This window comes from Lynx rufus, unplaced genomic scaffold (assembly GCF_022079265.1).
Source record: "Lynx rufus isolate CCGP_SWC_20201006 ecotype Redwood Valley unplaced genomic scaffold, mLynRuf1.p SCAF_11, whole genome shotgun sequence".
NCBI lineage: Eukaryota > Metazoa > Chordata > Mammalia > Carnivora > Felidae > Lynx > Lynx rufus.
The window spans coordinates 16,916,156-16,942,586 of NW_025814825.1; the positions used below are offsets into that span (position 1 = coordinate 16,916,156).

The following is a 26,431-nucleotide window of genomic DNA, read 5'->3' on the forward strand; positions in this document are numbered from 1 at the left end:
GGTCACAGGCCTGGCGACCCCTGAAGCCTCCTGGAGGACCTGCTGCCCCTTAGTTAACCAGTGGCCTTCCCTCATGTTGTGTTTACCTGGTCCAGTACTCAGGACTGGGTGTGGCACAAGTGAGCTACCAGTTTGTCAAAGATCTATTTAAGAGTAAATTGGGCCTGTTCACCCATGTGCATCCTTTTTTTTTTTTAAACATTTATTTTTGAGACAAAGCATGAACGGGGGAGGGGCAGAGAGAGAGGGAGACACAGAATCTGAAACAGGCTCCAGACTCTGAGCTGTCAGCACAGAGCCCGACACAGGGCTCGAACCCACGGACCGTGAGATCATGACCTGGGCCGAAGTCAGACGCTTAACCGACTGAGCCACCCAGGCGCCCCTTCCCCATGTGCAACCTTAATAGGCTTTAATGTGTGGAGAGACAAGGGTTGGTTCACACCCAGAGCCCTGTGGGTTAAAATGTAAGGTACGTACCAAGAAGTTTAGGATTATGAAAGTTGCCTGTTATGGTCTCCTGTGGCCTTGTTTCTAGTAGCCTCCAGCCTCATAGCAGGACCCAGGCCTAACCAAGTGGTGGCAAAACCTGATTGTCTTCTAGGCTGATGCCATTTCTGCCTGAGGCAGTGTTAGTGGGAAGAACACTTCATCTGTGGCCTGGAGATATCTTCCTAGGGGATTAGGATTAGGGAGGTTTAGATGAGAGAAGTGAAGCACCTGGCTTCCCTCCACCTCAGCTCGTAGATGTTGGTGCCGGACAGCCTAACCATATCTTCATCTTCCTCTGGGGAACTTATTTAAAACCGCAGTACTGATGGTCTCCTCCTACCTGTTGGCCTGTCTGCTTCACACCTTTCTGGTCAGTGATCCCACTCAGTCCCTCACCTTTCTCCAGGACTTCAGGGGGAGGACAGGATATATACTCCAACCTCGTGGTCCTCAGGTCTAAGTCAAGTGGCCTGGTTTCAGAAGTGATGTCCACTGACCAGAGCCTCCACTGTAGAGGTGAGATCGAGCTGACAGTGCTGTGAAAACATGGGCAGATAGCAGAACCAGCATAACCTGTGAAAGTACCCAGCCACAAACCTGGTCAGCTGTAGGGTCTGTTTCCTGTTGTCAGACTCCAGCTATGGTCTCCCAACCAGTCCCAGCTGTGCCAAACAAGAGCTTCATTCACTTGACCCTCCTAGGAAGCTAAGTAGGAGGGAGACCAAGGCGGGGCTCTAGCCAGCATCCTGTGGAGTGGAGGCAAATCCGAAGAGCTGGGATCTCTGAGCAACTGTATGTGGCCAGGTCAATCAAAACTTTGTATCTTGCCTCCCATCAGCTGGAGGCTCCTACTCAGGCTTTAGCCCTGGTGCCACGTGGTCCTCAGGACAGTGCCACGGAGGGGATGACGCCTATGACCTCAAGGCTCCCTTTTGCTGAAGAACCTGCCAGTGCTGGGCCCTCCCTCCCTACCCCACGTTAGAGCCACGTACGGAGGCTGAGAAGATCTTGTCCCAGGCCCCACTTTATTGTCGAATTTAGAACTCAGGGTTGATGTCTGGGGTACCCAGGTCCCCTCACTTGAGGCCACTCTCGGGGGGCCAGCCCTAGATCTTGAAGGCTAAGGTGAGGCCGTCGCCCAGAGGCAGAAGGCTGATGTGGACCCTGGCGTCCCGCAGGATGCGCTCGTTCAGGTTCCGCACGCACTGGGCCTCGGTGTCCCGCGGTTGAGGCTGTAACACCTCTCCGCGCCACAGGACCTGCGGGGGGGGCGGGGCATCATGGAGGGACAGGGCCGAGGAGGAGGTGCCTAAGCAGGAGGCCGGGTGAGAGCTGGAGACAGGACCCCAGGGGGAGAAAACACTGGGCGGGGCTTTGTGGCATGGGGGCGGGGCACAGGGAGGAGCCAAGGGAAAAGACCGAGACCCAGCCCAGGAGGGCTCTCCCCCTAGTCTATCCCTTACACTGAGGACGGCGAGGACTCCTCCAGGGCGCAGCAGCTGCAGGCACCGCTCATAGTAGGCGGCACAGTTCTCCTTGTCCGCGTCCACCACGGCCACGTCGAAGGTGCCAGCTTCGCCCACGGCCAGGAGCTCGTCTTGAGGGGGGGGCGGGGGGTAAGATAGGTCTTGAGTCCGCAGCCCAGGTGGTCAGAAGCCCCTGCCCAGGCCTGCCCAGGTGCTGTGACCATTCAGGGACTCTGGTCTGGAGGGGCGCCCTGCCACCCAGCATGTGGCCGCATAGGTGAGGCCAGGAAGCAGAGGACTGTCACTACCTCAAGCCCGCCCAGCAGACCTGGTCACTAGCTCACGCCCAGTCGTCCCACTTAGAAAATGGTGCCAAGGCCCCTTCTACTCCGTTGCTCACCCAGGGTCTCCAGGGCGGGCTTCAACCGAAGGTCGATCTTGTGTTCCTCCTCAGCCTGCGGAAGGAGTGGGGTCACAGCCAGCAGGTCCCTTCTCCTAGGGCTGGGAGTGGTCAGGCTCCAAGGGCCTGATGAGGGCCTCAAATGTGCGGGACACTCACCTGCCTCCACAGGGGCCGCCCCAGCTCCGGAGGCTCTGGGTTCACCTCGCAGGTTATTACGCGCCCGGCCGGGGGCAGCGCCAAGGCCAACGCTAGGGCTGAGTAGCCTGTGAAAGTGCCTGTGGGCAGGGACATGGACAGGCTCAGGCCAGAATGGGGGACATCCTGGTGACTTAGGCTCCCAGTGGTCCCAGCCGTGTGCCCTACCCAGGTCCAGCGCCTTCTTCGCCTTGATGAGTCGTGCCAGGTTGGCCAGAAGCTGGGCCTGCTCACAGGTCATCATGGAATCTCCCTGCGGCTGCTCCAGGGTCAGCTGTGTCGCGGTGGTGGAGGGGAGAGGGTCGCACCACCACTGCCAGTCACCCAGCTCCGCCCCGTGTTCACACCCCCTCCAGGTGCGCGGCTGTGGGCGTGGCCTAGGAGGGACTGGCCCTCAGGGAACGCCCACCGCGCCCCGCCTGCGGTGTCCCGGAAGCCCGGGGAGCTCCAAGGCCCAGCCCAAGGTCACACAAGCACGTGGGGCCCGCTGGGTCCGAAGTGGGCGCCTGTTCCCGCCCCTGGCCCTGCTGACCAGCCGTAGGCTCCGCAGCACCGGATGCTCCCGCATGGAGCGGCTCAGCAGATACTGCCAGAGGGGGCTGTCTTCAGGGGGCAGCAGGCGCTTCTCTCGCCGGGATCGCTCCGAATGGCACCGTCTCCCTGACGGAGAGGGGTCCTGGGTCAGGGTCTGGGACTCCGGGGCGCCAGGGCTGAGCTTCAGCCTCAGCCAGCCTCGCGGAGTCACGGGCTCCGCTCCCGCACCTGCCCCGCCTGCGGGGGCTCTGCGGGAGGTGCCGCAGGCCCCGCCTTACTCACCCAGGAAGAGGCCGGTGGCGAAGGCGGCGCCCAGCGCGGCGGAGCCCAGGACCAACGCGGCGGGCACAGAGAGCCGGGGTGCGGGCTGGATCATGGTGCGGCCAGGAGGGAGCGACGTCCAGGTCACTTGGCTTGGGCTTCTGCGCCCGCACTGGGACCCGCCTGCCTTCTAGTCTCCGCCTTGTCCCCGTACTGCCCGCAGAACTGCGGTCTCGAACGCCATCTGGCGGCCGCACAGCTTTACTGCAAGCCCCGCTAGAGCGAGCCGGGCGCCATCTGGTGGCTGCGCTTGGAACTGCGCCCGGGAAGGGGAGCAAGCCTGCATCTGGGGTCTGGGCTTTCGGTGCGGGTCCTCGAGGTCTACGGTCCTGGGTCAGGGAGGTAGAAATTTGATGCCCCTTCTGAGTGCTTCTTATTATCGCTGCTGCTTCTGCTGGGACCCTGGGGCATATGTGGGTGGGTGGCTGGGCCGCTGGCGTAACAGGATAGTAATTTGCACGAAGTGATAGAAATTACAGGAGTTCCGAGAGGGACTGAGAGAATTAGGGGAGGCTTCCTGTGGGAGGTGAGTGAGGGTATCCGGTTGAAGGACCCGGTTTGGGGACAAAAACCACAGGAGGGGAGGCTTGAGAGTCCAGAGGCAGGTCTTGTTGATGGGGCTCTGAGACAAGGTTCTTAGAAACCCGCCGTTGGGTGCCAGACAGACGTATGAGCTCTTGGGTCCCTCTTTCTCAGCCTGTTTATTTTGTGTGAAGTAGGAACCACGGTCTTACCGTAAACAGCACCAGATCCCACAACCTGGCACACAGTAGGTGTCCAGTAAATGGCAGCTGTGGAGACATGTGGAGGCAGGAGTGGAGACATTTGGGGGAGGGGGAGTGATTGGAGGGCAGGTGAGGTCCCCTTGCAGGGCTGTTCTGCAGGGTCACTCTCCAGTGAGCATTGATGCAACACTTACTGTAACACAAAGTGGGGAAGGCGAAAGAAGCCTGTGGCTTGTATTCCTAGTGACGCTGCATTCAGAGACCACAGCACACACTAGAATGGGGAGCAGCTCTGCTTTCACAATTTCCTCTTCTGCAAAATGGGGTTATTCACAGTCGCCACCTCCCAGGGGATGAAACGAGAAAATCCACGTGAAGGATTTACACAGGGCCGGCACTTGGTGGGCTGTAACTTACATTTAAAAGGAGTCCAGGGCCAAAGGGCAGCGGGTCATCCGGCCGCTCAAGGTCACCTCCCCCCCCCCCCCCCCCCCGGGCTGGGTGCTCCAACAGCCCATTTAGTATCCACTCTGGCCAGTCAGGAACTCCACCGGGGGGCTTCCCAGAGGAGGCTTAGCGGGTGCGAGGCCCCTGGACCCCGAGGCCCGGAGGCAGGTTTGTTGAGGTTTAGGGGGTGGTCCGTGAGACCGGCTAAGCCGAGGAAGATCGGAGCGAGCTGGAGAGACTTGGAGCACAGCCCTGACCCCAGCTGGGAGGCGGTGCAGGAGGAGGGCTCAGTTCCGGGTCAAGTTTCCAGGAGCCGCTGACGTGACCTCCAGTCAGACGCAGAGGGCGGGACTGACCCCAGGCGCGGGGTGGAGCCTGCTGTCTGTGCCTGGGCTGGGCGGGGGTGCGGCTGGCTGGGAAGCACCTGCCCCTTTGCCTTCGAATCCTCTGCATCCTGGTTGGCCCCCAGTAAATGTTTCTCTGACCAGACTCTGAGCCTCATCCCCAGGGTAAGGGCTGCTGGTCTCTCCTCTCCCAGGGCTGAGCACACAGCAAATGATACATAAGTGCGGCCTGAGCAGTGTGCTGGAGCGGCACCCCGCTCCTTGCTGCTGCAGCTGCGGGTCTAGACAGTCAACACAGTAACCGTAGGGGCCTTCCACTGAGTACCAGGCCTCCTAAATGCAGCCTACCTATGAGGCTGGCATACTATTCCCATTTTCCCGAGGAGGAAACCAAAGCTCAGAGAGGTGCCCTCCTCACTGACTCCATGCGCTGAGACCCAGCAAGATCCAGACACCCAAGAAGTGCTTTCCTGGCAGCCGTGCTGGGCTCTCTCCACCAGGCCACCGGCCTGGGGGCCCTGGGCTCAGCTCTACCTTGTCTGGGAGTCCGGATTTGGGCAGGCCCCCAGCTCACACCCGAGCCTCCCTCCCCAAGCCTGGCTTCCGGCGGGAGCCCCGGAGAGGGGGGGGGGCGGGGAGCCGGCAGGGAGGGGAGGCATGTCACCATATATCCCCGTCAGATTAAAAAACTAATTTGAAAAGATTAATGTATTCCATTCTTGTTACGCTGGCTCTGATACCTCTGGGCCCGCGGCCGCTCTGCCTCCTGATTATTGAATTTTTATGGCCTGGTAATTAATTGCAGATTCCCTGTTTTGTTCTATTTCTTTTTCTCTGACATTTTAATTTCAACAAAAAGCAGTGGTCTCCATGCAGGCTCTCTCTGGAGATCCTAATGGTCTATAAAACAGAATGACTTATAGACGTGGCACCCACTTCAGTTGGCGAGCGATTGTTTGAAACCTTGCTGATCACGCAAAATTTAATTTTTCCACCTCCCTCCCCCGTTTGCTACTCATTTCTTGTCTCTTGCATTGCAGCACCGGGGCGTCTCAGCTCACAATGAAGGGAGCAAAGTGTCGCCTTGGAATCCTACGGAGCCTTTTCCAGGAGGCTGAAAACAAAGTCAGTGTTGCTTCTTTTCCTCAGAGGTGCCCCTGCGGTGGGGAGGAGGGAGCTGGGCCTCCCCAAAGGGCCATCTGGATGTGGGCAGCTGCTCCCAGGGCCATGAGGGGCTGGGCAGGGGGAACACCATTTCTACCTCTCTGGGTTGCCCTTTTGGTCCCATGCAGGTCAAATGCCCCACTAGGCACCCAGGAACTCTCAGGCTGGTAAGGGCAGAGAAAGTGGGTGCCTCTTCATGCCTTTAGGTCCATACCAGGAAGTGAGAATTGACCCCTGACAAATTCTTAGCCAAATCAGGGCCCTGGAAACAGCTTTCCACCACAATGGGTCTGGAAGAGGCCCCTGAATTTCTATCATGACACCCCCAGCTTCTACTTCTGAACTGCTGACATCACATGGGTTGGATCCTCTCTCCCAGGGGCTCCCCAGGACTGTGCAGGGCAGGGTAGGGGCAGAAAAGTAGGGTTGTGGAGTCAGGTCAGGCCTAAGCAATTGGAAGATGGAAGTGTTCAGGGGCTGCACAGGTAGGTGAGGGGAAGCAGTAGGGGGCAGTGCGGACTGGGGCACTGCAGAGCTCATGTCCCGTCCAAAGGCCTGGCAGCCACTTGGCCGCCTATGCCGCCATGTGGGAAGATGGATGCAGTGTGGCCAGAGCTTGTGAGTTCTCAAGAAGGGTTGAAATCTGGCTTGTAATGTGAAACCTCACCATTTTAAGCATTTGGATTAGACTTTTGTTTTTTTTTAAGCATTGCTTCAGCCGAACTGAATACATCTTTGATGTCTGGGTTTGATCTGGCCCCTGGGACCACCGTTTCCTCTGATTGGGAGCCTATGTATCAGAGGAGCTGAGACGTGGAGGTGGAGTCTGGTGGGGCCAGCTGACGCCTCTGCCCTGCCCCCACCTCAGGAATCCTTTTCCTACCTTTGGGCTCTCCATCCCCTTCCCACGCTCAGTGGGCTCTTCCCCAGCAGCTGTGGGCTGCCAGGGGCACCTTGGAGCCTCTGTCCAGGTCTTGCCTTCTGTAGGCCTCTCCATACAGAAATTTGCAGCCTGAAGTCTGACCGCATCTGGGTGAGGTTTGCCAAGCTCCCCAGGGAGGATGGCACCTGTTCACCTAAGACTTTGGGGGTGTGGGCGGGGGCAATGCCCTGACTCCAAGGCTCTAGGGGTGTTTCAGGCCGAGCGGATGGAATCAGAGAGACCATGAGTTAGGGGCTTCTGGGGCTTCTCAGATGAGGTGGGGACGATGGAGCCCCACTGCCTGCTCCTGCCTCCTCTGTGCTGAGATGCTACAGACCTGGCAATGCCCCGGCCTCCTGTGCCCCGGCTTCCTTATCTGGACAGGCCCAGTGGGAAAGCGAAGGCACGGGCTCTAGAATCAGATGGACTTGGGGTCTGTCATTGGTCCCATAGCTCCGTGGCTGTGAGTTCAGAGTTTCTCAGCTAGAAAATGAGGGTGATACTTCTCTACCTCTCTCGCTGTGTACTGAGCACCCACAAACGTGCGGGCTTTAAACAGCCCCCATTTACCATTTCACAGTCCTGTAGGGCAGAAGCTGTCAAGGTATGGCTGCATTCTCTGCTTGGGGTCTCTCCAGGCTGACGTCACAGTGTTGCTGGGGCTGCGGTTCTGCCGGGCCCCCCGGCTCTTTTCTCAGCCCACTGGTTGTTGGTGGATTTCAGTTCCTTCTCGTGAAGCTCCTGTGTCAAGGCCAGCAAAGACGTCTTGGATCTTTTTGGTGCTTCAAATCACTTTGCCTTTCTCTTCTGCCTTCAAGTGCTCCTGTGCTTACGTTGGGCCCACCCAGATAATCTCAGGTAATGCCCTTATTTTAACGTGACCTGGTTAGTAACCTTAGTCACATCTGCAAAGTCCCCTTGCCATTTAAGATAAGAACCACAGGATTCGCACTGATGGTGGATGTCATAGAGATCATGGGGGCAAAACTCTGTCTGCCACGATCCCCGATGACCTTGGTGTGTGTCTCATGATGTCATCTGCTTCTTTCCTCCTGTTTTTTTAAATGTTAAAAAAAAATTTTTTTTTTTTAATGTTTGTTTTTGAGAGAGAGAGACAGACACGAACGGGGGAGGGGCAGAGAGAATCTGAAACAGGCTCCAGGCTCCAAGCTGTCAGCACAGAGGCTGACGTGGGACCCGAACTCGGGAACGGGGAGATCATGACTTGAGCCACACTCAGATGCGTAACTGACTGAGCCACCCAGGTGCCCCACTTTCCTCCTTTTTTGACGGGATGGCCAGGGCTGCCATGGTGACTCCTGGGCGTCACTGCTTCTGTGGGGCATCTTGGCTGATCCTCAGGAGGCTTCAAATGGCCAAGACTTCATGGGGCCCTTCCGAGAACGGGTGGAGAGCGTCTCCTTGCAGCTCTTACCTCTCCACGTTGAGACACTGGCCTATGTTGTGGGTCCTTCCTTCCCCAAAAGAAGACAAGCATACAGACTTCTCAGATGCCTTTGCAAGCATGTGACCTTGCTTCCACCTATCAGAGGTGCTGCACGGGTCCCGAATGCCAGTGTGGGCGGCGTGCGTTGGCTGTGTGGAGATTGATGCCCTGGCAAGCAAGTGTGACAGATGTGGATGTTCCCGCTCTGCTGGGTGGTTTCGTGGAGCCCCTTCCCACAGGTGGGCTGTGGCGGGAGCTGTGTTCTAAGTAGAAGAGTCCCAGGAAGTGAGTGGGTGGAGCTTCCGGAGGTGGAGTTCCTGGCTGTGTAGCACCCAAGCCCGGTTCTCTGGTCCCGCCAGTCTGCTGTTTGCAACGCAATGGAGTTTATCTGCAGCCAAGTGGATTCTGTTGTTTGCAACAAAGTGAAATCTGCTGTTTGTCACAGAGCAGCTTGTGAGATTTGCAGTTAAGAGTCCTGCCTGGTACACTCTCTTCTGTGGGGAAGATTCTTCCACCTCCAACAGACACTGTTAATGTCAACCTAGGCTACTGTCTGCTTTCTTTGTTGCTTGCAGGAGCTCATGTTGTTCAGGCAACATGCCCAACTCTGGGGGATGAACCGTGATGGGTCTCAGACTGGCATGACCATCCCAGTCCTTTTTTGAAGATACCTGCTGTCTCATCCTCACCTGTAGCTCTTTTCCAGCCAGAGATAAAGGGGTGCTTCTCAGGACTTTTTCCTCCTTTTTTTTTTTTGTTTAGCTTCTTCTTACCTTGAATGGGGTTGTGTAAAAATGAAATGCTTGGAACCATAGCAGCCCTCTTGTGGTTGTGAGGCAATAATGTTCGGGATTAAAAAACCCAAACAAACAGTAAAGATGGCAAGAGGAATGATGGTTGGTCCTTGAAGACCTTATCTAGCCATCGAACCAACACCAGCAACTGTTTTCCTTCAGACTCCTTGTTACATAAGAAAGTGGAACGCTTTGTATTTAAGCAATGATTAGGGGGCGCCTGGGTGGCTCAGTCGGTTGAGAGTCCGACTTCGGCTCAGGTCATGATCTCGCAGTTCGTGAGTTCGAGCCCCACATCGGGCTCTGTGCTGACAGCTCAGAGCCTGGAGCCTGCTTCAGATTCTGTGTCTCCTTCTCTCTCTGCCCCTTCCCCACTCATGCTCTGTTTCTCTCTGTCTCTCAAAAATAAATAAATGTTAAAAAAAGTTTAAAAAAAAAGCAACGATTAGTTGCATATTCTTTTACTGGAAGCTCGAAAGCATTCCTGATACAAACAATGTGGCCTGTTCCCACAGGAGTGGTTTGGAGTGGGTCCTGAGATAACCCTGTTTGCTTTTTCTTCAGGCTAGAGTGTCAGATTCCCCACTGTACTCAAAATCACACCCTGCAAAAGTGAGGCCCCATTTACCTCAGGGGTGAGCTTTCTCACAGGAGACGCCCCATCCCTTGAGGCAGGCCAAGTTCCTCCCCTTCCTGACAAGTCCAAATAGCAGCCCTGGGTACTTCCTCCCACCCCTGTGCCCCTCAGACCCGAGGCATCCCATGGACACCTCCCAATCCCTGGTGAGGTAGGCATGTCACCCACACCCTACAGGTGACTCTTAGGGGAAGTAGCTCATCCAAGGTCTCACAGCCCACAACTTGGGAGACTTCCCCCTCCAGAGGGAGTCTCTGTATTTGCCTCGGAGGGAGGGGCACAGGGACTTCTGTGACGATGACCAGACAGGGCGGGAGATTTTGTGCAGTGAGCTGGGGATGGGTGGGGGAAGCCCCTGTCTTCCCAACATAATAGTCAGGCTTCTGCTGCAAAAGTGCTGTGTAACAGTCCCAAGTGTCAGTGGCTTCCAAAATAACCATGCACTTTTCTCTCCTGGGTCGGCAGGTCAGCTGGGGTGCTTCATTCAGGTGGTGGGTTCAGATCATTCTGAGACCAGCGCACAGGAGCAAGAGGCCAAGCACCCAAGTGGTTCTAAAGCCTCTGCCTCAGTCAGGGCTGCTGATGTTGCAGTGTCCACAGCAAGTCACTTGGCCAGGCTGAGTACAGGCGCATGCATAGTCTACCCCCTCAGTGGAGAAGTCATGTGGAGAAGGGTGTGGGCGTGCAACCCCATTACGGATGGCAGACTGAAGAGGCAGGATCAGCAGTCCAAGCTAACACAGGCCCCGAGGGGGTCCCCAAAGTTGTGGGTGCAGAGGCTGTGGATTGGGCAGGGCCTCAGCAGGGCAGGTGGGCCAGGGTTGCGCCAGGGGCCGAAACTGGACTCCCTAATCTGTTTCTTAGAGGAAGGACGTGAAGCTCTGGGGGCCAGAGTGTTACCTGAGGTAGTAGGCGTGAGCCTCTGCCCGCGCTCCCTGCCATCCTGAACCCCGGTCCAGCCCACGGCACCTGCTTCCCTGGGAGGGAAAACTCCCAGCATCTGTCTTTCCTCCATGCTGCCCGCCCAGGCTCAACACAAGCTGATCCCTCACATACGCCGTGAAATATATCCGGGGACTCCAGAATTCAGACTGTGTCGCATAGCACACCTCTCAGCACTTGTTTTACATCTGGTGGCCTGAAGCTGGCCCGGGGACATATTTTGTTTGCCTTTATCAGTGTTTTGTTTGTTTGAATGGAGCTAACAGGAAAGGATCAGAAAATTTCACAAAGAACTCAGATTTGATTTCCATTCCTTTTGAAAAGGAAGATTTTGGTGTCTGGGTGGCACAATCAGTTAAGTGTCCGACTCTTACTTTCAGCTCAGGTCATGATCTCAGAGTTCACGGGTTCGAGTGAGCCCTGCATTGGGCTCCGTGCTGATGGTGCAGAGCCTGCTTGGGATTCTGTCTCTCCCTCTCTCTCTGCCCCTCCCCTGCTTGCTCTCTTTCTCTGTCTCTCTCAAAATAAACTTTAAAAAAAAAAAAAAAAAGGAAAGGAAGATTTGACAGCAGCAGGCCCATTGTGCCGCCTGGCAGGTTAGCTGGCTCTGTGTGATGCCTGCCCCCCTGGGTCATGTGCTCTTGTTCTGGTCTCCACTGCTCCCTGCTGCCTCAGACCTGACACATTTCACTCATATTTCATATTGGTCTTCTGTCCTGCTGGCACATGAGCTGTGACCTCTGATTTAATACACTCCCCGGAGGCCCAGAAGGAAGGGATATCTGTGCAGGATACATAGCCAGTAAGGGGTCTTTATTTCTCTTTCTCTCTTCCTGAGTACTTCATAGGCCTCCTGGAGAGAAAACCCTCTTTTGGGGTCCACACCAGGAGCCCAGTCTCTGCCACCCACTTCTACTGGCTCAGACCGGGGTCCTCTCCCTCGAGGCAAAGCTATTCGTGTCATGGCTGAAACTCAGAATGCCATTGGCATCGTTGCCCTGAGAGCACAATCACCTTCAGGGGAAAAAACCAAACTGAGATGAAGCTTTGGGAGATGTTATGGGAACGTAGGTCCCTGAGCTATGTATGGAATCCCCCTAGATAGGTAAAAACGGGATACTAACTGCCGATTCTTATATAGCACTTGCTGTGTGTCAGCTACTTTTTGTAACTTCATATTGACTCACTTAGTCCACATTAACCCTGTGAGGGGGAAGGTGTAATTTTTATCTCTGTCTTACAGATGAGGAAACTGAAGCACAGAGAGGTTAAGCAACTTGCCCAAAGTTGCACAGCTTATAAGCGATAGAGTTGGGATTTGATCCTAAGGTTTCAGGGCTTACAGTTCTTAATCACTGAAGTGTCCTAGAGGAAATGCCTAGTGACGTGGCTGCTTTTCCTGTAACGTCTCATTTCACCCTCAGACTTGCCCAACAAGGTAGGGTTGGGTTTGGCTGGGAGTGACAGAAAAATCCAAAAGAATAGCAACGTAAGCAAGAGAGAGTTTGATCTCTATTTTATAGAGATGGAGGTGATAAGGAGGCTCCAGGGCCAACACGGACTTAGGCTTGTACTATGTTGTGCTGCTATCTTCATCATGTGGCTTCTCCTCCCTGAGCAAGATGGCTGCGTGAGCTCCAGCCATCACACCTTCATCCTAGTTTTCAGCAAAACGAAAGAGACAAAACAGGACTCTCCCCTTTCCTTTGAGGACACCTCCTGAAAGTTTCACTGGATCCTTCTACTTGCATTCCTTTGATCAGCACTTAGTCATATGGCCACACTTCAGTCTAGAAATAGCCTTTATTCTAGAGCATTATATGCTCAGAGAAAAATCAGTTCTATAGTTAAACTTAAGTGGGAGAATGGATACTGGGAACATTTAGCTGCATTTTACAGATAAAGAAACTGAGACTCAGAGAGGCAAACAGCCTCCTGGAGGTCACACAGCCAGGAAAAGGTGAAGTCTGGATCTTCTGTCCCTGGGCCCTGTGGAGCAGATGGGGCTCCAAAAACACACTCTGCCAATTTCCTGGGGGATGAGGGGAGTGGTGGATGTGTGCATTATCCACTTCCTAGGCCCCAGAAACACCCAGGGCCCAGGGCCTGCTAGTCAGACACTCCCTTGTGCCTGGCAGCTTCTCTGGGCCCAGATCCATCATCCTGGTACCAACCATGCCCCGGGCCTGACTCCATCCATCCCACTAATGCCGGCATCGACTGCGCTCGGGCACGTTCCTGAGGCGGCCTCAAGAGCGCTGAATAATTCAGGTCTGCATAATGGGATAATGAATTTACTGACAACCCAGTGTGGTCTCGGTACTTACATTTCAAGAAATACTGACTCCCCAGGCCTGCTCAGCAGGCTGGAGACGTACACATGCCAAGAAACTGTTGCCTCTGCCGGCCTCGTGGGGTTCAAGACTGATTGAGTGGAGACCCTGCTTTGCTCTCACCGATCCTTCCACTGCCCGGGCAAGTGGCCAGTCTGGGAGCTGGGGTTGCCTGGTTGGAACTTTGGGGTGAGGAGGAAGTAGAATCAAAGAAGCTGGGAAGGAAGAGCTGGAAAGGAGTCTGGCAGTCCCTTGGTCCTGCATGCCCATTTTATGAACAGGGAAACTGACGTTGCAGAGGGGACAGGCCTGTTCTCTGGTACACCGTGCTCTGTGGCTGGGATTGCCAGGAATGGCTTAGGGCTCTGGGAGGACACTTGCTTGTTTACCTTCTAACCTGCTGGTGTGTGCATTCCCCCAGCTGCCGGAGAGTTGCTGCTAGTGGCTCACAGCTGCCCCTTCACCGGAGGGAGGAGAGCTGCCCCACCCCGAAGGCCGCACCAGCTGGGCGAGCTGCGGCCAGTGGCTGGCGGATGTGGTGGTACAACAGGCACCCCTAGACCTCAAGGTAGGACTAACTCTGTGATGCTGATCAAGCCCCAGGACCCTCAGTGGGAACAGGCTGCGGCTAGACTTAGCTTTTACCTTCCCCTGTTATGCGTGCCCTCACTCCCTTTCTCAGAGCCTCTCCCAGTGAACCATCTGAATAGGGATCCCCGATTCAGGCTCTGCTTCTGGGGAGCCCACCTAAGACACCTGCGTTTCCTGGTCTAAGCCCTCCTTTCTGAGGACTTGCCCCAGAATGCTAAGAGGGGATCAGAGCCAGGAATCCTTATTCCTGATCCTGGCTCTGCTGTGTGACCATGAGGAAATCACTTCTCTGCCCTGGGCCTCAGTTTCCCCATTTGTATGGTTGGGGTTGGGGGAGACTATCTCTGGTCCCTTCCAGCTCTGAAGGTCTATGATATGACCTGAGACGCCAAGAAGCCTTCTCCTGCCCTACCTAGCCTCACATGTGTGTGGAGCCCTACCATTGGGGTGTCACCATTTTTCTCTGAACCTTTAAGATGCAAAAGTATCTTGAGAATGAGTTTCTCATTGGGAGATCATGCTGTAGGGCAGAATCTTTTAAGGTGGGATCCTTGATCATCTGCACTAGGATCCATTGTCTGAAGGAGTGTTGTATTATTAATATCCTCCCTCCCGCCCCACTTTTTAAATGTGGTGCATGATGTCTGGAGTGGCAGCAGCTAACTTTCAACCATGAGGAGCAGTATGAAATGCCAACAACAAGGTAAGGACAGTGAACAGAAATGTAGAAAGAAACTTGTTTTTTTTTTTAATTTTTTTTTTTAATGTTTATTTATTTTTGAGACAGAGGGAGGCAGAGCATGAACGGGGGAGGGTCAGAGAGAGAGGGAGACACAGAAGCGGAAGCAGGCTCCAGGCTCTGGGCCATCATCAGCCCAGAGCCCGACGTGGGGCTCGAACTCACGGACCGTGAGATCGTGACCTGAGCCGAAGTCGGACGCTTAACAGACTGAGCCACCCAGGCGCCCCAAGAAACTTGTTTTTGATGGAATTTCTGAATCATTGCACAAAACCTGAAAACACCTACTTCTCAGATCTCAGTGTTTGAAAGAATTAACTATCTTTATTGCTCAAGGAAGTCTTTTTTTAAAAAAAATGTTTAATGTTTATTTATTTTTGAGAGGGGGTTGAGGAGGGGCAGAGAGAGAGGGAGACACAGAATCTGAAGCAGGCTCCAGGCTCTGAGCTGTCAGCACAGAGCCCAATGAGGGGCTTGAACTTATGAGCCATGAGATCAGGACCTGAGTCGAAGTCAGACGCTCAACTGACTGAGCCACCCAGGCGCCCCACTCGAGGAAGTCTTGGTTGACTTTTCTGTTATTTTTAGCCCAAAGCATTCTAAAGAAATCAACACTAAATCGTTATAACAGTCCTTTAAATTAGGGGTTACTATTAGCTCAGAGAGGTTAAGTGACATAACAGAGGTCACATAGGTTTCAAGTGGTAGCACTCTTTTGGGCTGGAGCTTTCAGGTTGGGAGGAACTTTGATTATTGATAAACACTTAATTCCTGTCTCCTCGGCTGTATGTGTCCTACTGTAGCCTGACCACTGGGAATGATCTACCTCCCTTACCATTCTGGTCTTTAGTCGTTCCTTCCCCCACCCAACCCACCTTGGGTCTCAGCTTAAAGACCTGAGAAAGGTCCCTTGGTGGGTGGGGGAAGGAGGCAGCAGATAGCCCACTGTTCATTCCTCCCTGCAGTTTTCCTAACAAGTGTGGCCAGATTCTGGTACGAAAGACTGAATAGAAGGTCAAATCCATCTTGGAGATAATTCTAGCTTCTAAACAGCCCTAGACCCTTGTGGGGGATTACAGCAGAGGAGAGAGAGAAGGAGCCTAGAGACAGATAGACAGATGAACAGAGGTAGGGAAGAAGAGGAAGAGAGAGGGAGAGGTAAAGAGGAGGAGGGTAGGAGGAAGCGAGAAGTGAATGATCTAGTTTTAGAGAACGATGTTCAGACAAACATGACAATGAATCTCAGCTCAGGCACAGACCCAGCTTCGGCTTCTTCATCGTGTGATTGAGTAGACTAGTAAGGGGGTTGGCAGGGACAGAGGGCTCAGGGCTGAACTGTAGCAGATACTCAACAAATGGGCACTCCTGCCCTGCACACACTGGTCTGATGGTCTTGGTTGCTGCTCTGAGGGTGGAGGCAGGATCGGAGAGGAGGAGGATGTGACCTTGGACAAACCTTTGTTCAGCCTCCTCCGGAGATCTGAGGCCTGGTGAGAAAAAGGGAGTGCGCGCACGTGTGTGTGTGTTTGTCTGTGTGCGTTGTGTACCCCCCCCCACACCCCCTCACTGTCCCAGATTAGGCGCTTCCAGGTGATGAGACACCTGGATGTTGCCCTTCACAGAAAAGTGGCCTTGGCAGACTAACAACATAGCCAGAGATGCTTTCATCTCCTGATCAGTGGGATGGGCTGGGGGAGGGGTAGGGAGCAGATTTGTAAAGACTCAGTACAAAGGAGAGAATTGGGGAGCCACAGGAGGGGTTTCATGGGGGGAGTAGCTGCACCAGACCCTAAGGCTGAGATGCCAAACCTTGGGGCTTATAGTATGTGTGGGTGTCTCTCTGAGGGGCCTGCTGTCTGCCCCAGAGCAGTGGGGAAGGAGGGACAGAAATGAACAGAAAGGGAAGGGTCTCTGTCAGGCACGTAAGGTCCTAAGTTTGCCCTCCACCTCTTTGGTTGGTGGGAGAGAGGAGCCCGGACTGACCTTTGGCTTGGGTGGTTATCTGGGCAGAGTCTGGATGTGCAGGACCTGGCTCAATTGAGTGAGTGAGTTGAGTGAGTGAGCCTAGGGTTTCATTGGGCTTGGGGGCTGTAGTGAGAATGGAAGGGGGACAGGATTCCCGCATCAGCTGGGAGGCTCAGGGCAGGGGGAGGAGGGAAGTGGCTCCTCTCCTTGCTCCCTGGCTAACTCCTCATGCCTAGGAATTCAGGCAGGTAGACGTTACTGTCTCTAGGGAGCCTTCCCCCATCCCTCAGGTCAGATGTCCCCTGACCGAGCTGGTGTGCAGATTTGAAAACGTGTCCATGAATACTTACACGCTCCTCTCATCAGGATGTAGAGTTCATGCCCCTTGCTTGGACATAGGGGGGGCTCTATGAATAGAACATAGCAGAAGTGATGCTCTATGACTTCCAAGGCTGGTTAGAAAAGGCCTGCTAGCTTCTCCCAGATTCTCTCTTGGAAACTTGCTCTGGGAACTGTCAGCTGCCCTGTAAGAAGTCCATCTCCCCGAGGCTGCCAGGTGAGAGAAATGGGAGAGAGAAATGCCCGGGGGCCCCAATGCATCCAGCCCCAGCTGTTCAAGTCTTCCCAGCCCAGGTGTCAGACATGTGCCTGAGGAGTCTTTGAGATGAGCGAGCACAGCCCCAGCCACCAATGCAGGACAGACCCAGAGTGGGAGCGGCCTGGGGTCCAGGCAGCCTTTAGATTCATGCTCAGAATAAAGGATCATGTATGAATTTCCTAGGGCTGCCTAGGTTACAAATGACCACAAACTAGGTACAAAGCCAGAAATTTACTCTCTCACAGTTTTGGAGGCTAGAGTCCCAAATCAAGGTGTTGGCAGCATTGGTTCCCAGTGCTCTGAGGGAGAATCTGTTCCATGCCTCTCTCCTAGCTCTGGTGATTGTAAGCAAAGCTTGGCATTCCTTGGCTTATAGATACATCACTCCAATCTCTGCCTCCATCTTTGTGTTGGGTTCTCCCTGTGTCTCTGTGTCCAGATTTCCCACTTTCTATAAGGACACCAGTTATATTGGATTAGTGACCCACCTTATCTCAGTACGATGTCATCTTAACTAGTTACATGTGCAATGATGCTATTTCTCAAAGAAGATCACATGCTGAAATATTGAGGGTTAGGACTTCAACATATCTTTGTTGGGGACATAATTCAACCAATAGCATGTAGTTGTTTTAAGCCACTGTTTTGGAGTGATATGTTATACAGCAGTAGTTACTCAGAACACCAGAATTAAGGGATGACTAGGGAAGCAATTGAAACATCAGTAGAAATGCAAGGAGATGGAAAAATTTACCAGACCATCCCTCCAAGAGGTATATGGTTAGAGTAACTGGTTTTCTAAGTAGATTGGGGTTGGGGTGGGGCTAGATCCTCTCCCCAAAAGATGCATGTCCCAGTAACAATATGGGCTTGAATAATAATAGCTTCCTTCATGCCTTCTAATGCAGGAAAAGAGCTTTTTTTTAAAAAAAAAAAAGTTTATTTATTTTTGAAAGAAAGAGAGAGAGAGAGAGAGACAGAGAGAGAGGGAGAGAGAGAGAGCACCCAAGTGGGGGAGGGACAGAGAGAGAGGGAGACAGAGGATCTGGAAGAGGGCTTTGTGCTGACAGTAGAGAGCCCATTGTGGGCGTCAAACTCATGAGCCATGAGATCATGACCTGAGCCAAAGTAGAACACTTAACGAACTTAGCCACCAGGAGCCCCAAAGAGCTTGAGTTTTTATTTAAGCTAGCCCATTAAATAAGTATTGAATATTTACATAAAGAGATCAACTTGATTATTAGAGCATTTCTGCACTTTATGTATCTCATCATGGTCTTGTTTACGAATGCCTCCCCTATCAGAGCACACTGATTAATGGGGGGTGGGGTGGGTGCAGATGTCTGGTTAAGTGTCTGGCTTCTCAACAGACCATAAGAAACTCTGAGGGCAGGGACAATCTCTGTCTCATTCTCCCAGTCCCCAGCATAGTTCTAGGCACATAATAGGTGCTTAATAGCTATGTTCTGAAAACATGGGTATTGGAAAAGGAACAAAGGTATTTAAAAATCTAGAAGATGATGATGATTAAAGGCATACAAATATGTCAGCTACAAAATATCTAATGATGGGGCTCCTGGGTGGCTCAGTTGGTGAGGTGCCTGACTCCTGATTTTGGCTCAGGTCATGATCTCACGGTTCATGAGATTGAGCCCCAAGTTGGGCTCTGTGTGGATGGGGCAGAGCCTGCTTGATTTTCCCTCTTTCTCTGCCCCTCCCCCACTCACACTCCCTCTGTCTCTCTCAGAAATAAATAAATAAGCTTAAAAAATTTTTAATGATGCTAGAAATATGTTTTTGAAATTTTCTTCAGTTAACAAAAAGACCTCTAAGAAAATAATGGAATTTTGGGGCTCCTGGGTGGCTCAGTTGTGTAGGTGTCAGACTTCAGCTCAGGTCATTTTCTCATGGCTGATGGGTTCAAACCCTACATCAGGCTCTGTGCTGACAGCTCAGATCCTGGAGCCTCCTTTGGATTCTGTATCTCCCTCTCTCTCTCTGCCCCTTCCCCACTCACACTCTGTCTCTCCATCTCTTAAAAAATAAATAAACATTTAAAAAATTTAAAAAAATGTAAAATAAGGGAATTTTGAGAGGCCAGGAACAAATTGGGAACATGAGCCCAGGGAAGAGAGTGAGTGCTGAAACTTCTATGTCCCCAGGGATACCTACCTTGCTGGGCAGCTGACAACTCCACACCCTGAGCTTCTGTGGCACAAAAAAGAAGCAAGGGATTATGAAAATGACCAGAAATGTTTGCAAAACAGAGGTTCTAGAAATGTAAGTGTATCACATTTGAAATGAGAAACTCAGTGGATCAGATAAATGGAATAGACACAGCTGGAGAGAGGATTAGTACACTGGAAAACAAGTCTGAAAGCACTACACATAATTCAGCACAGAAAGAAAAATGAAAAATTTGGAGAAGAGACATGGAAGACAAAATAAGAAGCTCTAATATATGTCTAATCAGACTTTTGGAAAGCAATTATAGGAATAATGGGAGAGAGGCACTGTTCAAAGAGATAGTAGCTGAGAATTTTCCATGATATTAAAAAAACAGGAACTTTCAAATTCAAGAATTCCAGTGAATCCAAAACATGGTAAATAAAAATAAGTCCATACATAGATACATGATAGTCAAACTGAGGAAGGCCAAGGAGAAGATCTTTAAAATAACAGAAAAATTTTTATTGTTCACAACTTCTATAATTAGAAGAAATTAGACTGTAATGGCTGATCAGTTTACAATAGTATCAATAGTAACAGTGAAAGAAGACTAGTAGCTTTAAAGAGGTTTAAAGAAGTCATACTGGGGCACCTGGGTGGCTCAGTTAGTTAATCATCCAACTTCAGCTCAGGTCATGATCTCATGGTTCATGAGTTTGAGCCCCACATGGGTGAGTTTGAGCCCTGCCTTGGGTGAGCACAAGCCCCGCTTTGGGTGAGCTGGAGCCACACTTGGGGTGAGCCCCACTTCTCTCTCTCACCCTCTCTCTCTGCCCCTCATGGGATTCCCCCTCTCTTCTTTTCTTTGCCCTTCACTCACTTGCATCCTCTTTCTCTCACAAATAAAAAATATATATATAAAAAATAAAAAAGTCATACCATCCCAAGACTCATCCTCAATAAGACTGAAATAATTCTATTTTTAATTTTATTTGAGAAAGAGAGAGAGAGAGAGAGAGAACATGAGTGGGGAAGTGGGAGAGGGAGAGAGAATCCTAAGCAGGCTCCATGCACAGCATGAGCCCAACACAGGGCTTGATCCCAGGACCCTGGGATCATGACCTGAGCTGAAATCAAGAGTCAGATGCTCAACTGACTGAGCCACCCAGGCATCTCCTGAAATAATTTTTTGAGAGATAACTTATCTTGAATGCCTGAGTGGCTCAGTTGCTCCAACTCTTGATTTCAGCTCAGGTCATGATCTCAAGTTTCATCAGCCCAGTATTGGGCTCTGCACTGACAGCATGGAGCCTGCTTGGCATTGTCTCTCTCTGCCCCTTCCCCCGCTTGCATTTTCTTTCTCTCTCTCAAAAATAAATTAACATTTGTATTTATTAAACATTTAAAAATGTTTATTTATTTATTTTGAGAGAGAGAGAGAGAGAGAGAGAGAGAGTGTGAGCGAGAGAGGGGCGGAGAGAGAGAGGGCGACACAGAATCTGAAGCAGGCTCCAGGCTCTGAGCTGTCAGCACAGAGCCTGATGCAGGGCTCAAACTCACAAACTATGAGATCATGACCTGAGCCGAAGTCTGACACCCAGCTGAGCCACCCAGGCACCCCATATAAATAAATAAACATTTTTTTAAAAAAGGTATCATATCTTTTAAGAATAAGTGTATATCCTAAGTATATACTCATACACTAAAGAGAATTGAAAAAATACTGTTTTGGGTGATGAAATGTTCAGGAATTAGATTGTATGATGTTTGTAAGACTGTATAAGTATAGTAAAACTGTTGAATTGTATACTTTCAAAGGGCCAATTTTATAGTATGTGAATCATCTCAATAAGAATGCAAAAAATAGGAATAAGGGTGGAAGACATTTTCATTTATACTAAAACAGAGAATTTGTAAATAACAGATCCCTCCCCTCCATTAGAGGGATTTCTGAAGGAGGAACTTGAGAAGAAAAATGATCTCAGGAAGAAGGTCTGAGATACAAGAAGAAACAATGAATTAAGAAAATAATAAAAATAGGGGTAAATTTAAACAAACACACTGATTGTCCAAAACAATGTCTATTCTATGGGGTTAAACAAGAGAAGGAGTTAAAGCCCAGGACTCAATAAATGGAATTAAAACTTTTAAAGTATTTTTTGTTGTTTGGGAGAAGGGTAAATATTGATTCACTTTAGATTATGTTAAGTTAGGTAATCATTTCAAAATGCCAAATCACCAGTAAAGAAATAAGCCAGCAGCTGGCTGGCTCAGTCGTTGGAGAATGTGACTCTTGATCTTGGGGTTGTAAGTTCAAGTCCCACATTGGGTGGAGAGATTACTTAAAACTAAAATCTTGAAAAAAAAAGAAAGAAGAAGTAGAATGCCTATCTTCCACACTACTAGGTGGAAAAAAACTGGGATGAGTAAAAAAAACCTCAGTCAATTCAAAGCATTGCAACAAAGAAGAAAAGAAATCCTTAGGAAGCAGGACAAATTAAAACACACACACACACACACACACACACACACACACACGCACACACAAAAAGATCATAGAAATAAAGTCAAATATATTTTTAATCTTTATAAATATATATAAATCTTTATAAATAAATATAATTGCAATATTACATAAATCTTTATATATATAAATAGACTGAACTCTTCAGTTAATATGCATGGACTATCAGATTGGATTTTATTTTTTTTTTCTTATTTCTTATTTTTTTCTTATTTTTTATTTTTAAAGATAATTTTATTTTATTAAAAAATTTTTAATGTTTATTTATTTTTGAGAGAGAGACAGAGTGTGAGCAGAGGAGGGGCAGAGAGAGAGAGGGAGACACAGAATCCTAAGCAGGCTCCAGGCTCTGAACTGTCAGCACAGCACCCAATGTGGGGCTTGAACTCATGAACTGTGAGACCATGACCTGAGCTAAAGTCGGATGCTCAACTGACTGAGCCACCCAGGTGCCCCCTGTTATTTTATTTTATTTTTTTGAGAGAGAGACAGAGTGTGTGCACAAGTGGCAGAAGGAGAGGGAGAGAGAGAATCTTAAGCAAGCTCCATGTTCAGCATGGAGCCTGATGCAGGACTCGGTCTCACGACTGTGAGATCATGACCTGAGCCAAAATCAAGAGTCAGATGCTTGCCCAACTGAGCCACCCAGGTGTCCCTCAGACTGGATTTTAAAAAGAATAGCCAAGGGGCGCCTGGGTGGCTCAGTCGGTTAAGCATCTGACTTCAGCTCAGGTCATGATCTCAAGGTTTGTGAGTTCGGCCCTGCGTTGGGCTCTGTACTGACAGCTCGGAGACTGTAGCCTGCTTTGAATTCTGTGTCTCCCTCTCTCTCTGCCCCTCCCCTGCTCATACTCTGTCTCTATCTTTCAAAAATAAATAAATGTTAAAAAAATTTTAAAAAGAAAAAATAGCCAAATTCTGCTTCTATGAGACACAGCTAAAACATGAGGACAGATTTTTTAAAAAATTGTAAGTAAAACAGGGAAAGAAAACCAGAAAAATACTAACCAAAAGAAAATTAGCATAATTGTATTACAATCAGACACAATAGATTTAAGGAAAAAAGGCTATGGAAGATATAGTGGTATTAAAGGTCAATATGTAAGGTTTAAATTCATCAGGAGAAAATAGTAGTTCCAAATTCATAGATACCTAATAATATAAATCCCTTTTCAGATACTAATTTGCAAACATTTTCTCCCATTCTGTGTTGTCTTTTCACTTTATTGATGGTATTCTTAGAAGCACAAATATTGCAGTTTTGATGAAGTCCAGTTTAACTACTTTTTCTTTTACTATTCATGCTTTTGGGGTAATATCTAAAAATACTTTACCAAATGCAAGATAATGAAGATTTACCCCTATATTTTCTTCTAGGGGTTTTATAGTTTTAGCTCTTAAATTTAAATCTTTGATCCATCTTGAGTTAATATTTGTATATGGTGTGAGGTAAGGATTCAATTTAATTCTTTTTTTAAAGTGATTTATTTATTTGTTTATTTATTTATTTATTTATTTATTTATTTTGGGAGAGAGACAGAGACAGAGAGTGAGAATGCGAGCAGGGAAGGGGCAGAGAAAGAGAGGGAGAGAGAGGGAGAGAGAGGGAGAGAGAGAGAGAGAGAGAGAGAGAGAGAAAGAGAGAGAGAGAATACCAAGCAGGCTCTATACTGCCAGCATGGAGCCCTATATAGGGCTTGAACTCATGAACTGTTGAGATCATGATCTGAGCCAAAATCAAGAGTTGGATGCTTAACTGACTGAGCCACCAAGACGCCCCTCAGTTTCATTCTTTTGCATGTGGATATCCAGTTGTCCTGGTATCACTTGTTGAAAAGACTATCCACTGAATGATTTTGACACTCTTATTGAAAGTCAGTTGGCCACAGATATATGGGTATTTATGTACTCTCAATTCTAGTTTATTGATCTATATATCTATCTTTGTCTCAGTACTGTACTATCTTGATTACTGTTGCTTTGTGGCAAGTTTTGAAATCAGGAAGTACGAGTCCTCCTACTCTGTTCTTTTTTTTCAATATTGTTTTGGCTATTCCTGGTCACTTGTAATTCCATATGAATTTTAGAATTGGCTCATCCATTTCTATAAAGAAATCAGCTGAGATTCTGGTAGGGATTGCATTGAATCAGCACTCAAGTCTTCTGTCACTTTTCAGGGTGAGCACAGTTCCAATCAGCTGGTCCACTAGAGTAGGACCGAAGAACCTCCTAGCCAGGCTGGCTGGTGTGCCCTCACATATGTGTGTCCTTAATCACCCACATCAGTTTGGGTGTCACTGGACTTCATGTGTATGGTAAGAGTGTAGGTGACTGAAACAGGAACCCAAACCTTTGAGAATCTTCCAAGGTTGTTGTTATGACTGTAGTAATGGATAATCTTAGGTTGGGTCCCCTAAGAAGCAGACCTTGACATGAAGATTTCAGTAAAAGTAGTTATGTGAGAGGTGGTCCTAGGAGGTGCTGAAAGGAGAGTGGGGAAGTGAGGCAGGGAGGGGAAAGAAGTCAGGAGAATGTGCCTAAATGAGCAGGTTATTGATTTGGGCATCTGAGGCTCAATCTCTTTGGGAACCTCTGGGAGAGGATATAGAATAGGGTTTCCCAGCCTCCACACTAATGACATTTTAGACTGGATTACTATTGGTTGGGGAGTGGGGCGGGTGCTGTCCTGTGCATTGTAGGATGTTTGGTGGCCTCCTGGCCTCTACCAACTAGATGCAGATAGCAACCATTCAACCAAGATATCTGCAGACATTGCCAAATGTTTCCTGGGGCAAGATCATGTCTGGTTGAGAACCATGGCTTTAGAACATGTCTCAGAATTGTTTTCCTCCCATCCAAGAGGGGAGGGAGCTGGGATATTTGCACACCAACTCCCATTCATCATTGTTTTAGGCTTGCTCTTGGGGCCATTAAGTCCCTGGCACCTCTGGCCTGTCCTGAGGTTCTACTGAACATAATCTCAGGCCAGAGAAAGCTCTTGGGCAGTATTTCAGGTGCCCATAGTAAGAAGCCACTAGCATGCATGGATTTAATGAGAGTTGAGGGGATGTGGGCACCCAGAGAGCAACAACATAGTTCCTACAATGTGTGTCTTTGGAGACCCTGATTCCTCCCCAGATCTGCTGCTTGGCCTGGAAGTCCATGTTCCCGGGCTTTGCAGTTCCCAGTGGTATGTACACAGTGTTGAAACTAACCCACCATGGAGCAAAGGCTTTAGCCCCTCACCCCACTTCCTACAGGCCTGGCCCAACTCCTCCAGGATGAGGAAAGATATAGAAGAGTTTTAGACTGAAAAGCCCCTCAGTGATCTTGTTTTCCCAGGTAGAAGGCACTTGGTGTGTGTGTGGGGGGGGGGGGGGGTGGGGGGGGGTAGGGGAAGGTGTGCTCACAGAATGCTCTCCCCTCTGTATCTCAGCTCCACAAAAGGAGTCTCACCTCACTTGTAAGGTCTTCTGAACATTGGGGTCTGCAGCCTAAAAGGATGTTGTCCTTTTTCAGGATGCTGTGTGGCTTTGGGCAAGGCTTATTTCTTCTCTGGGCCACAGTGTCCCTTATGTAAAAAACAGGGGTGTGGAGGAGTAGACCAGGTGACCTTGAGATGTCCTTCTATCTTGAGTGGCTGCTAAGAGTCCAGGGAGGCAGTGAGGAGTCTCCCGACAGCCAGAGCCTGGGGGCAGCCAGAAAATGTGACTTCATGACAGCTCTGGCCCCCAGTGATATTTCTGGCCTCTGATCTCTGAGCATTTCCACCGTGTGCCCGACACTCTGGGCCTGGTCACAGCCCAGTGCGGCCCCTTGCTCACTCAGGAACATCTGCTACAGCATTTACCACGTTAATAGATTAGCTTTGAGAATCGGGCAGGTGTTTTCCACCCAAGCCAAAAAACATCAAAATCAGATTGCTCTCCAAACCTTTCCACACAGGCAATGGAGTTAGAATGACTCATACAGTCTAACAGATAATAAAACACACATAACATTTGCTTTAAGGTACAGGCGGGGGTATTTTGTCCCGCGCTTAGGAGAAACAAAAACTCACTCTATTTGGGAATAGGGTAATTGAATACAGATGGGAGGAGGTAAATGAAAGAATTTAGCAAATATCTCAGTGGAATAGCTAATGGGAATGAGACAGAATAGGAAATTAAAAATTATTCGAAGCAGATGGACCATTCTTTGAGTTTTTAAAAATTTATTAGGGCCGCGAAAAAATGTGTCTGTTTATTTTCTACGGCCATGAAATTAATGACTTGGTGAGTTTTGCTTGTGCAATTTTATGACTGCCATGTCATCTGTCATAATTTGGGGACTGTTTGATATGGATTTATGAATGTCCCCACCCCCCCTACCCCTCCCTGATTTATTGGTGTGGGTCATGCGTGAATTAGGCTGTCCCCTAATAGAAGGCGCAACACCAACGGCAGCGTAACCCTGCAGGCCCTGGGCGGGGGACCTTGGGAGATTCTCAGCCCAGAGGTGAGTGGAAAAGCTGTGGAGGGTCACTCTGGGGCTGTGGGAAAGGGGCAGGTCTGACCTAGCTGAACTTCCTCTGCGGGGGTGAGCCCAGCCTGATCCCAGCTGGGGAGGTGTTGGGGAAGGAGCTTCCTGCAACCCTCTGGAAGCTTGAAGCCAGCCCAGGCTGCTAGTACGTGGCCGGG

General features: G+C 50.1%; 1 protein-coding gene and 1 long non-coding RNA gene across 5 annotated transcripts; one reads left to right on the forward strand and one right to left on the reverse strand.

Moving 5' to 3' along the window:
- Nucleotides 1–1,498: 1,498 nt before the first annotated feature.
- On the reverse strand, nucleotides 1,499–4,606 carry COMTD1 (catechol-O-methyltransferase domain containing 1). 3 transcript variants are annotated; one of them, XM_047073020.1, is made up of 9 exons: nucleotides 4,331–4,606; nucleotides 4,146–4,202; nucleotides 3,373–3,740; nucleotides 3,089–3,216; nucleotides 2,725–2,830; nucleotides 2,518–2,636; nucleotides 2,359–2,413; nucleotides 1,956–2,089; nucleotides 1,499–1,751 (listed from the first exon to the last, which is right to left on the reverse strand). In XM_047073020.1, the coding sequence occupies exons 3-9, from the start codon at nucleotides 3,464–3,466 to the stop codon at nucleotides 1,599–1,601; spliced, it is 789 nt and encodes a 262-aa protein (XP_046928976.1). In that variant the 5' UTR covers nucleotides 3,467–3,740; nucleotides 4,146–4,202; nucleotides 4,331–4,606; the 3' UTR covers nucleotides 1,499–1,598. The 3 variants fall into 3 exon arrangements, with proteins under 3 accessions (XP_046928976.1, XP_046928975.1, XP_046928973.1); XM_047073019.1 differs by having other exon boundaries at nucleotides 3,373–4,202; XM_047073017.1 differs by having other exon boundaries at nucleotides 3,373–4,449; nucleotides 4,554–4,605.
- On the forward strand, nucleotides 3,495–13,735 carry LOC124506929 (uncharacterized). 2 transcript variants are annotated; one of them, XR_006960899.1, is made up of 3 exons: nucleotides 3,495–3,561; nucleotides 5,968–6,052; nucleotides 13,588–13,735. It is a non-coding gene; the product is annotated as an uncharacterized LOC124506929 (long non-coding RNA). The 2 variants fall into 2 exon arrangements; XR_006960898.1 differs by lacking the exon at nucleotides 3,495–3,561 and adding an exon at nucleotides 5,024–5,092.
- The last annotated feature ends 12,696 nt before the right edge of the window (nucleotides 13,736–26,431 follow it).

What these genes read in the sequence shown, in the direction of transcription:
- COMTD1 (XM_047073020.1), bottom strand. Translation starts at nt 3,466, where the DNA reads ATGATCCAGCCCGCACCCCGGCTCTCTGTGCCCGCCGCGTTGGTCCTG. An exon ending in GAAGAAGGCGCTGGACCTGG is followed by an intron (nt 2,637 to 2,724) that starts GTAGGGCACACG and finishes CCCTGCCCACAG; the next exon opens with GCACTTTCACAGGCTACTCA. An exon ending in GGCGGCCCCTGTGGAGGCAG is followed by an intron (nt 2,414 to 2,517) that starts GTGAGTGTCCCG and finishes CTCCTTCCGCAG; the next exon opens with GCTGAGGAGGAACACAAGAT.